This window comes from Zeugodacus cucurbitae, chromosome 4, assembly GCF_028554725.1.
Source record: "Zeugodacus cucurbitae isolate PBARC_wt_2022May chromosome 4, idZeuCucr1.2, whole genome shotgun sequence".
Taxonomy (NCBI): Eukaryota; Metazoa; Arthropoda; class Insecta; order Diptera; family Tephritidae; genus Zeugodacus; species Zeugodacus cucurbitae.
The window spans coordinates 51,835,690-51,850,296 of NC_071669.1; the positions used below are offsets into that span (position 1 = coordinate 51,835,690).

Genomic DNA, 14,607 nt, shown 5'->3' on the forward strand with positions numbered 1-14,607 from the left:
AACATATAAAAAGCTATAACTCAGCTATAAATTAAGCTATTTAAGTAAATTTTGATAGGATCGCACTATGAAATTCGGTTCATAATATCTTCCTAGCTTCCCAGTCCAAATCGGTTCACAACCACGCCTACTTCCCATATACCAGAACTTTGAAGTCGATCTGAATAGTTTACTTTACAATGTATAAAGTTAGTTCGAGTGAAGATATCGGAACAGAACTTTGCAAAAATACTGTATTTAAAAAGTGGCATCGCCCTTCTAAAAATCGTCGAAATCGGTCCACAAGTTTTCAAGACCCTATATATCGAATATGAGTACCTCAGGACTTCTAACAAATTTTTTACCGAAATTATAGTTAAGTCTCTCAGATGTTTTGAGTGAATATTTTTCTTCAAATAATATGTCTCCGTGCCAACAATGAGTGAAATCGGCTCATAACTTCATCTATCTCCCATATACTAAATGTTAGAGTTTTCAAACTTTCAATGGACCTTATACTATATATATGCCGAATATGTAAGTCAAATTGTTTATTATATTAATAAATTTAAATAAATAAATTGCGAGAGTATAAAATGGTCGGTGACATCCGAACTTAGCCCTTCCTTACTTGTTAAATATTGCAGTCCTTTATATAATTATTTAATCTTTCAAGAATCACTTGCGGCATTCTAAAATATACAAACACCTCCCAGATCATCCCTTAAGTCCACCGCTAAATGCAATTCCTACCTATCTCCTATTCAATAATTGTTCAATATTCATAACTTGTTCGTCGGGTAAAAAATATATTAAAAAGATAAATATTTATATATATATATTAAATGAACATTTCGAATAAAATGATTTGAGTTATATATATAGCATAGTAACTATAAATCCGAGTATATAAATTATAAATGAAGGCTCTTAAATGCTAGAAATGTGTAATTTTTGTGTTATAACTAGTGGTGCCTTAAATAGTGGCGTGTAAAAATTGGCTTGGGATGTGTACAACATTTTAGTTTCTAAATCAGGCGGTCTTATTATCCATTTAAAGATACTGCATGCGATAAGACTATGTTGATATCAATAGGCGGATAATTTTGCAACAGTTTAACGTTTGATGCAAAGTCATTTTGCAGTATGAGATCGCGTTGTATTCTGAAATTATTGCGGAATAGCAAAATATTTTTTAATTATAATTTTTGGTAAATAATTTAAATCAACAGTGAAATGTTAATTGATTGGAAGCAAATCTGGAATATGAGTTCAGTATGAAATTGGGAAGTGAAGTGGTTGAAAATGGCTTTAACAAATATGTATGTATGACTAAAGTTATAGTAATGTGAAAAGTTGCAAACATTAAAAAAAACTTACAAAATCATTGCACAGCATATTCTTATCAAAAATTCGAAACGGTGTTCATCGGAGAAAACTGAATCCCATATGCGCACCACATCGGGTAGTGGAAATTCTTGTGATAACAGTAGCGTTATCCATCTAAATTATTTTTAAAAAATTCGTTATATTTTTTATATTTAAATTAAAAATTTATAAATACTCTTTTACCTAAAACTGTAGTACTGTGGATGCAGTTCTTGTTCTTTTAATTTATTAAACACTTCGGGATCTTTCTCTTTAAGCATGTTAGCCAATTTTGCCATCATAAATTTAATACCGCCTTCGGAATCGTCGAGCGTTTTTATGAAGAAATCACGAATTTCACTCATCAATGCAGTGAAGCAGAAAAAGCAATCTGCCTCAGCGTATTCTAAAGAAGAAGCAACAAATTTTGTTTGTGTTAAGTGACTCTCTCTCTTTCTCTTAAAAATAGATCTCACTTCTGTACTCCAAATCAGGATCGGAGGCCATAATATAATATATTGGACCGACAATCTCATTCATGCCCTGCACGTAGCCTTGCCCTGGATTTAGTTTAGCATAAAGGAAGAGTATGCGCTGCACTACTTCCCAATGCGCTTCCAGTCCTTCCTCCATTGCCATGTAATTCTCATTGGAACGCTTTGTTATAAGATTTATCTACAATTAGGAAAGTTATTAGCCACAAATAGACTTTGAGTGTGGTAGAAATGATTACAGTTCATAATTACCTGCTACTTATTATACAATAAGAGCGGAAAAGCATACATAAACAAGAAATATACGTGCCAAATGTTAGTTTGTGGTTTTATACAATTATTTATGCATAAATGACATCATGGATATATGTCGCTTACCTTTGTAATACCTAAACCCTTGCGCTCTACATTCGCTGAACTTAACACAGTCGGTACAACACGTTGATGCAGTCTACGTTCACCTTTGCTATGCACCACAATGTCGCAAGGATATTCGGTGGCTTGTTGGAAAAACGATATATCTGGACATAAGCGTCTAACATCTTTGTCGATTTGCAATAGAAATTCATTGTCTTGGAAGAATGTGTTCCAAGCACTTTCAGGCCCCTCACATAAGGGATGATCACTAAGACCTGAATCGGTGTTATCTTGATTGTCATTTCCATTTAGACCAGGTGGCAGTACCAATTCTTCTATAAATTGTCTATACAAAGCTCGTTTTTTGCTTAGCGTTTCAGTCCATGTGCTTCGCTTCGGTCCTAAGTAACCGAGAAGAATTTTCCAACAAGTTGCTCTAAAGCTACCAATGTCGGGTATTCCTAGAAATATTCAAATATTTATTCGTTTTCTCAAATTGTATATGTAGATTGGTGCTTACCATAAAAACAAAGGTTTCGCAGTGCATTTATGTCAATTTCAGGACCCTCCAGTGCATCCTCAAATTCTTTAACACTTTGATAATAAAATATATAAATATATTATTTTGTGGCTGAAAATTTATATAGTAGATACATACCGTGCTTTAAACATCGACATTAAATTAAAATTTTAATATCTTCATATACAAAAACCTTAACTTTCACTTATATTTCCTATAGGGGGAGGCGTTGTTTTTAAAGAGATGTTTTGTTATAATTCTTTACAGATTTTTGCTGCAGGTGTCATTAGATTACAGCTGACGAATGAAGAACCAAAACATACATAAGTACTCCGCGAATTACTATCAAAAGCAGCAACGAAAAAGTTGCCACATCAATGATGCCCTTTTTATTGCGGGCAACGAGTGGGTCACCCTGTAGAGCAATTTGTATTTGTAATACCTGATGAATTTCGCGTAATTTTTGTATATATCTATGCATGTACATATATAATAATAATAGTACTGCAATTGCTATATACATAAATAGCTTTACATCAATAAGAATATTATTGCAAATATAGTTGATAAAAGATTTTGAAGATCTTGTGATTAAAACTATCTGGCACTACCATATTCTTAGGATCAGCTGAGTAATCGAAGACATCAGGAAACGTGTCAGTTGATATTTGCAAGGAGTTTAATAGTTTTTTTTAGTTAATTATTGTATTTTTAGCTAATAACAAAACTCAGAAAAGACAAATTAGCACAATGAAAACACGCTTTAACACATACGACATAGTTTGCGGTGTCGCTGAGTTGCAGCGGTAAGTTTTAGATAAAATAATATGAATCATCTCTGTACTAACTTTCATTACACACAGTTTGGTTGGACAGCGCGTAAATCAAATCTATGACATCGACAACAAAACATATTTGATACGATTTCAAGGTGGCGAAAGTAAAACAGTGCTCTTAATTGAATCCGGCATAAGATTTCATACCACAGCTTTTGAATGGCCAAAGAACGTCGCGCCTTCGGGCTTCAGTATGAAACTGAGGAAACATCTCAAAAACAAACGTTTGGAAAAATTGGAACAACTTGGCATGGATCGTATAATAGATTTGCAATTTGGCATGGGCGAAGCTGCATATCATGTTATTGTCGAGCTATATGATAGAGGCAACATCATACTCACTGACCATGAACTTACAATTTTGTATATATTACGGCCACATTATGAAGGTGAAGAAGTACGATTTGCAGTACGTGAAAAATATCCTTCAAATCGTGCAAAAGAGCAAGCTACCGATTTAACGGAAAATGATGTGCGTGTCTTGATAGAAACCGCAAAGCCTGGTGACAATTTGCGACGTTTACTAATGCCGAAGGTGGATTTCGGGCCGGCTGTAATAGATCATGTGCTACATAAATATAAACTTGATAATTGTATAATTGAAAAGAAAGAAGATGCAAGTACGCTCGAACCAGAAAATGTACAAGCTGAAAGTGGTGGTGGTAAAAAATCGCGTAAACAAAAGAAAAAAGAAGGCAAATCAATAAACATGCGGAATTTTGATATTAATACTGATTTGCCAGTCCTCGTGCAGGCAATAGAAGTAAGATAGTAAATTAATTACACTTTTGGAAGTTATTTGTAAATATGTATATATAAATTGTTTAGGAAGCTAATAAGATTTTTGTCGAAGGCCGCACATCGGTGTCCAAAGGTTATATTATACAAAAACGTGAGGAAAAGCCTTCTACTACTGCCGATGATGCAAAAGAGGATTTTTATCAAAACATCGAGTACCATCCTTATCAATTTGCACAGTTCGAAGGACAACCTCGGGCAGAATTTGAAACTTTCATGTTGGCTGTAGATGAGTTTTATTCCACACAGGAAGCGCAGAAAATCGATCTGAAGACTTTACAGCAAGAACGTGAAGCTTTGAAAAAGTTATCAAACGTTAAGAATGATCACGCAAAGCGTCTGGAAAATTTAACAAAATCACAAGAAGTTGATAAACAAAAGGCCGAACTTATAACATGTAATCAGGAGTTAGTTGAACATGCCATAGCGGCTGTACAATCGCTTATTGCATCGCAAATGTCATGGCCAGATATTGAAAAAGTGGTTAAAGAGGCACAAGCCGATGATGATCCAATAGCTGGCGCAATTAAAAAGCTCAAATTGGAAATTAATCACATTTCACTGCGTCTGTCAGATCCATATAAAAACGATGAAGACGACTCGAATGATTCCGATAATGATAATGATAGCGCTGATGGTTTACCAACACTAATTGTCGATGTGGATTTGGCGCTGTCAGCTTGGGCAAATGCAAGAAAGTACTATGACCTAAAACGCTATGCCGCGAAAAAAGAACAGAAAACGATCGATGCTTCAAACAAAGCGCTAAAATCAGCCGAACGAAAGACGCAGCAAACATTGAAAGAAGTACGCATAATATCCACCATTTCGAAAGCTCGAAAGGTCTATTGGTTCGAAAAGTTTTATTGGTTTATTAGCTCTGAAAACTATTTGGTTATTGGTGGCAGAGATGCGCAACAAAATGAGCTGATTGTGAAACGGTAAATTGCAGTACAGTTGCATTAACTTAAACATATTTTTACTAATGTGTAAATTATACTTATTTACAGTTACATGAGACCAACTGACATTTATGTGCACGCTGAAATTCAAGGTGCCTCAAGTGTGGTTATACGAAATCCAACTGGAGCTGAAATACCGCCAAAGACGTTATTGGAAGCTGGTACGATGGCTATATCATACAGTGTGGCATGGGACGCCAAAGTGGTGACGAACGCCTATTGGGTGCGCAGTGATCAAGTCACCAAGACAGCGCCCTCTGGCGAATATTTGGGTACTGGTAGTTTCATGATACGTGGCAAGAAGAATTTCCTACCATCCTGTCACTTAATAATGGGCTTAAGTCTGCTTTTCAAGTTGGAAGATAGTTTTGTGGAGCGCCATCGTGGCGAACGCAAATTGCGTACTTTCGAGGAGGAACAACAGGAACTGGAGGCGCAAGAACAGCGCTTGAAACAGTTGGGGCTAAATGAAGATGTAGAAATAAACTTAGATGAAGAGCCAGAATCGATTGAGAAGACAGAAGGAGTTACAAAAACAGAGCAGTTGGAAAAAGTCGAAGAAGATGATGAAGATACAGATTCAGCAGACGGTTCAACCAACTTTCCAGATACTCAAGTCAAAATTGAACACGACACAGGTCGTGTTACTGTGCGCACTGATTCTGTTGTAGAATCGATTAACGAAGGTGATGAACAGGCGGAGACCATACAGAAAGTCGCTGTAGCGGAAGAGGAGGAAGAAGCCACTATAATACCGGCAGCGCCAGCGCGTAAAAAACAACAACAAAACGCCAAAAAGAGGAAAGAAGAAAAGGAGCGTAAAACGCAAAAAGAATTGCGGCAACAACAACAAAATACCGCAGAAAAAGACACAAAGAATGCTTCGAATATGAAGCGTGGACAGCGCGGCAAACTAAAGAAGATGAAGGCCAAATATAAGGATCAAGATGAGGAGGAACGTGAACTACGCATGCAGTTATTGAAGTCCGCCGGCAAAGATAAAATCGATTTAGCCGACAAAAAAGCCGAAGAAGAGCTGAACATGCAGAATGCGCAAAAGGAAAAGCGAAATTTTGCGCGCAAAGAAGAAGCGTCCCAAGCGGCAGCGGAAATCGAGGACGCGGATGATATGCCCGCAGGTGCCGATGTGGCCATGTTGGACGCGCTTACTGGACAGCCGCTTGAGGGCGATGAATTGCTGTTCGTCATACCGGTGGTGGCGCCATATCAATCACTGCAGAATTACAAGTAAGAAATTTTGAGAGATTTTGTACAAGAATTTGTATTATATTAATTACCTACTTACAGGTTTCGCGTAAAGCTCACACCAGGCACTGGAAAGCGTGGACGTGCTGCTAAAACTGCCTTAACCATGTTCTCCAAGGACAAAAATTGCAGTCCACGCGAAAAAGATTTGCTCAAAAGCATCAAAGAGGAGGCGTTGGCTAGAAATATACCCGGCAAAGTGAAACTATCGGCACCACAATTGCAGAAATTCAAAAAGTAAACGCTTAGTGTGTCTTATGGTAACTGCAGTGGCTGTCTATGATATAAAAGCAATTAGAAAATAATTCCAATGATATTTAGTTTTTGCTGATTTAATTAAATAGTTTTAAACTATTGTGTTGCTTCATATGAAATATTGCAAATTTATATAAAAATTAATTTATTCTTGAATAAAAAAATGTTAACGGTGAATAAATGTAATGATTTCACGTCATTTTGAGTACCTACAAGTGCCATGCCACAAGTGATCGCGCCACATGCCACAAATATATGTACCTACCGCAAAGGTCACTGACAATGTCTGCAGAAATTTATACGAAATTGGCAATGTAAGGAATGAAGGCATAGTAAGTGGCGTTGACGTCCACAAATGCTGGCAGTACAAGCAGCACAATTCACTTGAAAGTAGCACAATCGACGTACCACCCACCACTCTATTTTCTCTCTTGTATTGCGCCAACAGCTGCTGGATCATCATTTGCCGTTTTTTACTTATTTTTTTTGTTGTTGCATCAGTTAAATAAATTAATACTAAATGCGTGTGGTTTTCGCTCCTACAATTCATGCGAAATCAAAGCAGTCGTATTAGCCTTAATATATTCATAAATCTGTGTACAAACATACATATATATTACTGTAGAGAATACGCGAAATAATATGAAATTGTTTGATTTTGCTCTTTCATGCAAACATACAAACAAACATATAGAGCGATGTTTGAATACACGCCACATATATTTGCTCATAACGTAGGCTGGTGTGTACTGCTTTTGCGCGTTCTTTTCCAATTGCTCAAAATTGTTAATTTTCCGTTGAAAATACGCTCACACTGAGTGCGCAGCGTAGTGAAATATTTAATTTTGTTTACAAAATCTCATTTCGTTGCCACTGTGTCGGTCGTGCTGAAGGTGAGGCGTCTGGTCAGCATTTTGTTTTTTGGCCAGTCGTTAGTGAAATGAGCACAACATATAAACGTCCTGCATTTTGGCGCGTGCCGGATTATATAGTCGACGAGGAGATCTACGAACGTTATGCCGGTGGTCGTCGCAAAAGTTCACTCATCTCCAGTGCCAGTCGGCGGAATAGTGTTAAAAAGCATGTGCATTTCAAAGATGATCTAACCACAGTGAATTCCAGCGCTCCATCAGCAACAGTTCCAGCGTCTCAGGTGAGTCATAGATACTGGGTTTGCTCTGTTACCACATAATCCAATCCGTGTGTTTATTAAATGGCGTCAACAATTTCATAAGAAATCTGCAGGGTCACTTTATCATTGAAGCCAAAAATCATCTGTCCATCCATTAATATGTATGTATGTGTATTATATATACAAATGTACATATGTATGTATATCTAGTGAGTTGCCTTAGTGTCTTTGTTATTTTATGTTTTTTTTTTCTCCGAAACATTTGTTAGTAATATTTCTTACGAAATGTTTAAATTTAAAAAGTGCAAAGACCTTAATAATTTCAAAAAATAGATGGCCGGACATTTATACACACATTATAAATAAATAAATTATTCATGCATACATACATACATATATGTATATGAAATGTAAACTAAAATTTCTAAAATAGCACAGAAGACGGCGCTAATTATGTGGTAGCATTTATTGCTTTCAATTTATTGATAATTTTTTAGTGAGCTCTTGGTAACAAATTAATTTTTTTATTAAACCATTATTTACATTCTCAAAACATATATGTATGTATGTGCTCGAATAATATTCTACATATTTGTAAAAAAAAGTGTTCAACCGAAGCCGATTGGGTTTGTTACGTTGTAACTGTTGTTGTTGTTGTTGTTGGAATCATCTTTTGTGAAATCCTCTAGAAGTAAGAGTCCTTGACAGCATAAGAAACCGGGTCTATTCCCGTTATTTGAAGCTCACAATCTTGTGAATACACTCCACTTTATATTATTTGATATGTGACATTTGAATCGGTCAATTGTACGCTTTCGCTCTACTTGAATAAAAGACTAAAATAAAGTATTCGAAAACGTATGCGTATACGTAACTAATATTGGAATCGGGTCTACATAACCGGTACAGATCTCGGTTTCCAATCGCCCAGGGACTGTCAGTACTAAAGTATTTTTCAAAGCTAGCCTTTTAAGTGAAGTTAACCATTAGCATTACACAATTAGTATCCGTCGTCCTATCGTCCGATCTGCAAATACATGTTTGTAGATTTTATTTCGATCCTTCGAGAAATCTAAGTTTTCAAGGGGTTAGTGACAGTCAGAGACATGAAAAAATGAGAATTTTCTGTAAATTGATTTTTTGCTATTAAATCATGTTATTTGACAGAAGTAATCATATGGCATTATTACACAATATTTTGACTTGAAGTCACGAAAATTTAAAAAAAAAATTATAATTTCCAAATTTATAGTTGTGTTTACTCAGTTCCAAAAAAAGGTTCTTGCGGTGACAATCATAAGTTCTTGGAGTTCCCTCGAAAATCAATCAAATAAGAAAAATTAGTTTTATATATAGATAATCCTGGGTCTGGTCAAAGATTTTTTTCAAAAATTAATAAAATGGCGACCTCATGTTGTTATAGATTTTCGAGAAGATTTTTTTTTCGGAAAAAAAACATCGAAATTTATGAAAAACAAAAAAAGCTTAGATCTGGCCCAGGATTATTATGTATTCTAAAAGCTGTAGAAATCTCATTAAAATCTACTGAGCGGTTTATGAGTTACAGTTGTCATCAGTTCAAAAAACATAGTTTTGAGAAAAACACATTTATTGTTTTGCAGTGCCCAAGCTCTTGTTGCTATCTGTCGAATAACCCGGAAAATAGTTATCGGATCAACATCAAGTTTTCAGAGAATATTTTTAAGATATTACACATGACGAAAATGCAAAACCCATTTTCCAATAAGAACAGACTAATCGCAATTATACACATTTAATCACTTATGAGCATTTTTTTTTCATCTTCAAATTTTCAGAGAATATTTTTAAGATATTACACTTAACGAAAATGCAAAAAACAAAAAATTGATTTTTTTGAAAATCCTAACTACCCCTAACCCCTTAAATGTTTGTTGAATATCTTACAAGAGAATTTGAATTCGACTCCTTTAGTTTCTACTCCTTTAAAATATTTGCTCCATAGACCTTCATTTGAGTGAAGTCCACAAACTGGTCATCGAGGTATACTTTGCAAGGAGGCTATCAACTCGGATATATAAATGGAATCTCTATTAATTATTAAAATATTCCTTTAGGTTCAAAAAATTAGAAAGTCCAAGAAATATACAATTAGTTGAGAAGAGATATTCCTTTAAGTTCGAAAGATTAGTGAATCCAAGAAAGATAGAATGAGTTGAGAAGATATCAGTTGGGAATAGAATCTTAATTTATACGTGTGGTGGTGGTGGTGTGTTCAAATAATAAAGGGAATTGTAAAATTTAAAATTTCACTGGTTTGCTGAGTCCAAGAGTTTATTTATGTTGATATCCATCCTGCAAAGGATATAATTTTTGGCTTTTTTACTTTGTCGGCAGTAGTCGCTAAGGTTAGACATGTTTTCATGAGCTTGTAGATTTTCGTTTATTAAAAGCTCATACTTCGTTGTTTGTTCGTGAATTCTTGGTCAAAAACAATACTGTAACGACACCCCAGCATCCATATTCACCAGACATGACTCCTTGTGATTTTTTCCTTCTATTTCCAAAAATAAAGATAACCTTAACGACGGCCCTCGTTATACAAAAAAAAAAAAAGAATTGCTAAAGGTTATCTCAAAAATCGAGTGTAGCTGGTGTAAGTGCACATCATCGAAAGGAAACTATTTTGAAGGCGACAACGTTAATGAATATTATTTAAAGTATTTAAAAAAATATTACCGTTATTTTTTGAACAGAGCTAGTATGTCTTCGCAAATAATTGGGTTATTCAGCCAGTTGTTGTTATGGCATGAAAAAATTTTCAGAAATATTGCAGATAATTGAGTGCTTATAAATTTAAGTCAGTTTCCGTGGAATCTATAACTCTGCAAGGCAAATCCATACAAGATTGTAAGAGAATGCGGGTTTTTTTTTTTCATTTGATTCTGAAGTTTATTTGTCGAAAGATGTTTTTGTTGTGTATTTATTGTGTTTTTTTACCAAAGTGTATTCAACAAACATGATTCAATTATAAAAGGTTTGGTAAGTAGTGACAGCAAAGTTTTGACACTGCGTTACAAAAGGTTGTATTTGCGAAGGAAAGAAAAAAGCGAAAAAACTATTCGCTTTTTTTGTGAACGTAATTAAAAATATATTCTTAGTAGTATAAAATATACTACTATTCTCGAACCAAAATTAATAATTAACATGAAAATATATCCGGTTTTCTTCTAATAATGGTTTTAATTTTTAATTTTTATGTACGTGAGTCACAGAAAAGTGCAGAAAGTTAATATCTATTTTATATTAATAGTCATAGATAATAGAATATTTACATTTTTTCTTCATGAAACTAACATTTAATTTTATTTTCGGAAATTAGTATTAAAATTATAAAATAAATCATCACACAGATTAGGCAGAATTTGACCTACACATTATGCTTTCGCTTCAAGTGAAGCGGTAGAAAGATTTTAACGGTGGATAAATAACGTTGATTGATTACATAATCTTTCATCGAGAGAGTTAAAAAAGAGCCAGAGTTGAAGATATAGTCCCAATTTCCTTCTGTGAAATAAACAATTGTAAATACAAAGAAGTACTGTAGATGCATTGTGCGATTGTTCTGGAGAATTATAAGAAAAATCTCAAACTGTACTATTCAGCTGTTGTATATTTATTCAATACTCTTATCATTGATCAAATATTAAGTATACATATATTTCTACTAGACTTGACGGTGTTAATTTCGGGAATATATATGAAACAAATGGAATAAGTCCTCAGACACCTGAAAATCGCTTGGTTTTCACGTACATACATGTACATATGTCTAAATATGACGGTTCCGATTCAAGGAGAAGGAACATTGAGATCAGTAAAATAGTATAAGGTATATAAAATCAATCACATATAACCTTTTATTGGGAGAATTACAAAAAACAATGGAAAAACTAGAGTTCGAAATATATTCTTTCATAAACAATGCACACTTTTTATTTAAAATTAGATTTTAACAGTAGTTACGTAACAAAAATTGAAGATAACTGGACTTCATTTAACTAATTTGTTCTTCCAACCGCGCCAGTCAAATTAATCTTCTTATAACTTCATATATTTACTTAATACAGTGGAACTTCCTTATAGTGAATTCGCAGGGGACCTGAAAATCGCTTCACTATATGGAGACTTCATTATATAGAAATTCATTTCAGCACTGCTTCATCAATATCCTCAAACTGACAAGTTCGAAGCATTTTGCGTTTTACGCTAATTGCCGCATCTTCTACATTTTTCAAAATCATTTCCTTATTTTTTAGAATATTTGATAAAGTGCTGGGAAGTATTTCAAACTGATTAGCAATATCTTTTTTTCGTACCGTCCCTTCTTTAACTTTGTTAATAATTAATATCTTTTTTCAAGTGAAATGCTGCTTCGATGCGTCATTTTTACTTCAATTTCTTAACACAACTAAACTCCTACTACAATGTACATACGTATGTATTTTCATTTTGGGATTCCCCGTATTACATTTCTACATTTCGTTTATTTCTGAGAATACGCAGTTACAAATAATTGAGTGTAACCGAAAACATATTTGAAAAAATTCACTATACGGAGACAAAAACGTATGAAGTTTGATTTTCAAGGGGTCGGCTTTAGTATACCGTCCCACGATTTCGGGGTTAAAATGGATATGGGCGGATAGAGGAGGATCTCCAGATCACGAATATATATAATTATTGCCGCCGCAAACTTATAGTTTCTGAGTTATTTGCAATTTAAGATTTAAAATTAATAATTTTTAACTCGTTATTTCTCACTGTATATTGAATTTTCCACATATATTTTGCACTTTAAATATATTTACACTTCACACATTTGTTTATAAATATTTATTTTTAACCAATTATATTAAAATATGCTGTAAATAAGCATTTTACTTTTTGCACAATTTTGTTTATTTTTACAATAAAAAAGGGTTGCATTCTGACACAAAATAGGTGTTACCATATCACATATTTTGTAAACGAATTATAAGAATCACAATAATGAAAAAGAAAGATTATATCCCAAATACAATAAACATAATGCATGTAATGTGTAATGTAAATTATTTTATTATTTCCCATATTTTGATAATATCCGGTGTTGGTTCGACCAGGGTTATTTTTTTGAAGCGCGGCCAAAGGCCGCCAGTGCAGAAAGTAGTTGTACGCGAAAAAACTTTCCATTTCCCTCTCTTTGATAACTCCCGGTGTTGGCTCGACCAGGGTTATTTTTTTGAAGCGCGGCCGAAGGCCGCCTCTGCAGAAAGTAGTTCTACGCGGAAGAACTTGTTATTCCACCTCTTTGATAACTCCCGGTGTTGGCTTGACCAGGGTTATTTTTTTGAAGCGCGGCCGAAGGCTGCCTCTGCAGAAAGTAGTTCTACGCGGAAGAACTTGTTATTCCACCTCTTTGATAACTCCCGGTATTGGCTCGACCAGGGTTATTTTTTTGAAGCGCGGCCGAAGGCCGCCTCTGCAGAAAGTAGTTCTACGCGGAAGAACTTGTTATTCCACCTCTTTGATAACTCCCGGTGTTGGCTCGACCAGGGTTATTTTTTTGAAGCACTTATAAATTTTGAAACCTTGGTATTTTTTTGTAGTTAGAATGTTTACTTAATAACTATTTATTGGGTATTTGTTTTCTTCATTTTGGGAATTTTATTCATTTTGATTATTTTTAATCGATGCATGTGGCAACACTTATGTTCTGTCATCTTGCAACCGTTTTGTTATTTTACAAATAAACAGAATTCTGCATAAAATTAAATGTTTATTTACAGCAAATTTTGATATAATTTGTTAAAAATAAATATGTAGAAACAAATTAATGAAGTGTAAATATATTTAAAGTGCAAAATATATGTGAACAATTCAATATACAGTGAGAAATAACGTGTTGAAAATTGTTAATTTTAAATCTTAAATTGCAAATAACTCAGAAACTATAAGTTTGCGGCGGCAATAATTATATATATTCGTGATCTGGAGATCCCCCTCTATCCGCCCATATCTATTTTAACCCCGAAATCGTGGGACGGTATACTAAAGTTTTCCCTTTTCAAGCAGTAAAATTTGTTCATTATATAGAAAACTTCACTATATAGAAATTCATTGTAAGGAGACAAAAATGCACCGAAAGTAGAACCAAAAAGCTGTGTCTTCAAAATGACTTCATTATAGGGAGAGCTTCATTGTAGGAAAGTTCACTATAAAGAAGTTCCACTGTACTTTCTGTGTACTTCCTTTGAATTCTCTTTTGAGACGAAATCCAGTCTCCAATACAGAAACCAAACTGCAATATTTGCAACTGCGCCGTTTTGACAATCGACTGTTTTGGTTTCTCTTCAATCGCACAATACCCAGATTCAATAAAAAACGCGAATAAATTATCATCTCGATATACATATAACCGTATATGTATGTAAACGAAATGGTTATGATGGCTTTTATATTAAAAATATATTTAAATCAAACAATTTATTTGAATTTCTGTAATATAAAATTCGAATGTCAATAAAAAAACTGGAGAAAAACATATAAAAATGAAACAATATTGTCTACCTCTTGCGTTGGTAAATATCTACTACTATTTACAACTTTTTGAACAATT

The 14,607-nt window shown here is 34.2% G+C and overlaps 3 protein-coding genes across 8 annotated transcripts in view; 2 read left to right on the forward strand and 1 right to left on the reverse strand.

Annotated features, from left to right (window-relative positions):
• Window positions 1-761: 761 nt before the first annotated feature.
• On the reverse strand, window positions 762-3,033 carry LOC105210404 (TBC1 domain family member 13). The gene is made up of 7 exons (XM_011181334.3): window positions 2,857-3,033; window positions 2,719-2,792; window positions 2,220-2,659; window positions 1,824-2,022; window positions 1,552-1,753; window positions 1,360-1,482; window positions 762-1,143 (listed from the first exon to the last, which is right to left on the reverse strand). Exons 1-7 carry the CDS (start codon window positions 2,874-2,876, stop codon window positions 1,026-1,028), a joined length of 1,176 nt encoding a protein of 391 aa, XP_011179636.1. The 5' UTR covers window positions 2,877-3,033; the 3' UTR covers window positions 762-1,025.
• Window positions 3,034-3,272: 239 nt separating this feature from the next.
• Window positions 3,273-7,029, forward strand: Clbn_1 (ribosome quality control complex subunit NEMF homolog). Its single transcript, XM_054228411.1, has 5 exons — window positions 3,273-3,524; window positions 3,582-4,317; window positions 4,383-5,293; window positions 5,363-6,562; window positions 6,623-7,029. The coding sequence occupies exons 1-5, from the start codon at window positions 3,469-3,471 to the stop codon at window positions 6,819-6,821; spliced, it is 3,102 nt and encodes a 1,033-aa protein (XP_054084386.1). The 5' UTR covers window positions 3,273-3,468; the 3' UTR covers window positions 6,822-7,029.
• A 709-nt stretch (window positions 7,030-7,738) lies between these two features.
• The window catches only part of LOC105210401 (probable serine/threonine-protein kinase DDB_G0280133), a 190,951-nt gene continuing 184,082 nt past the window's right edge, over window positions 7,739-14,607 (forward strand). For 2 of the 6 annotated variants that reach the window (XM_011181320.3, XM_011181321.3), the window contains exon 1: window positions 7,761-7,988. In XM_011181320.3, the coding sequence (XP_011179622.1) occupies window positions 7,776-7,988 (213 nt within the window). In that variant the 5' untranslated portion in view covers window positions 7,761-7,775. Of the gene's footprint in view, window positions 7,989-14,607 lie in introns of all 6 variants that reach the window. The other 4 variants (XM_011181324.3, XM_054228423.1, XM_011181326.3 and 1 more) reach the window with 4 other exon arrangements.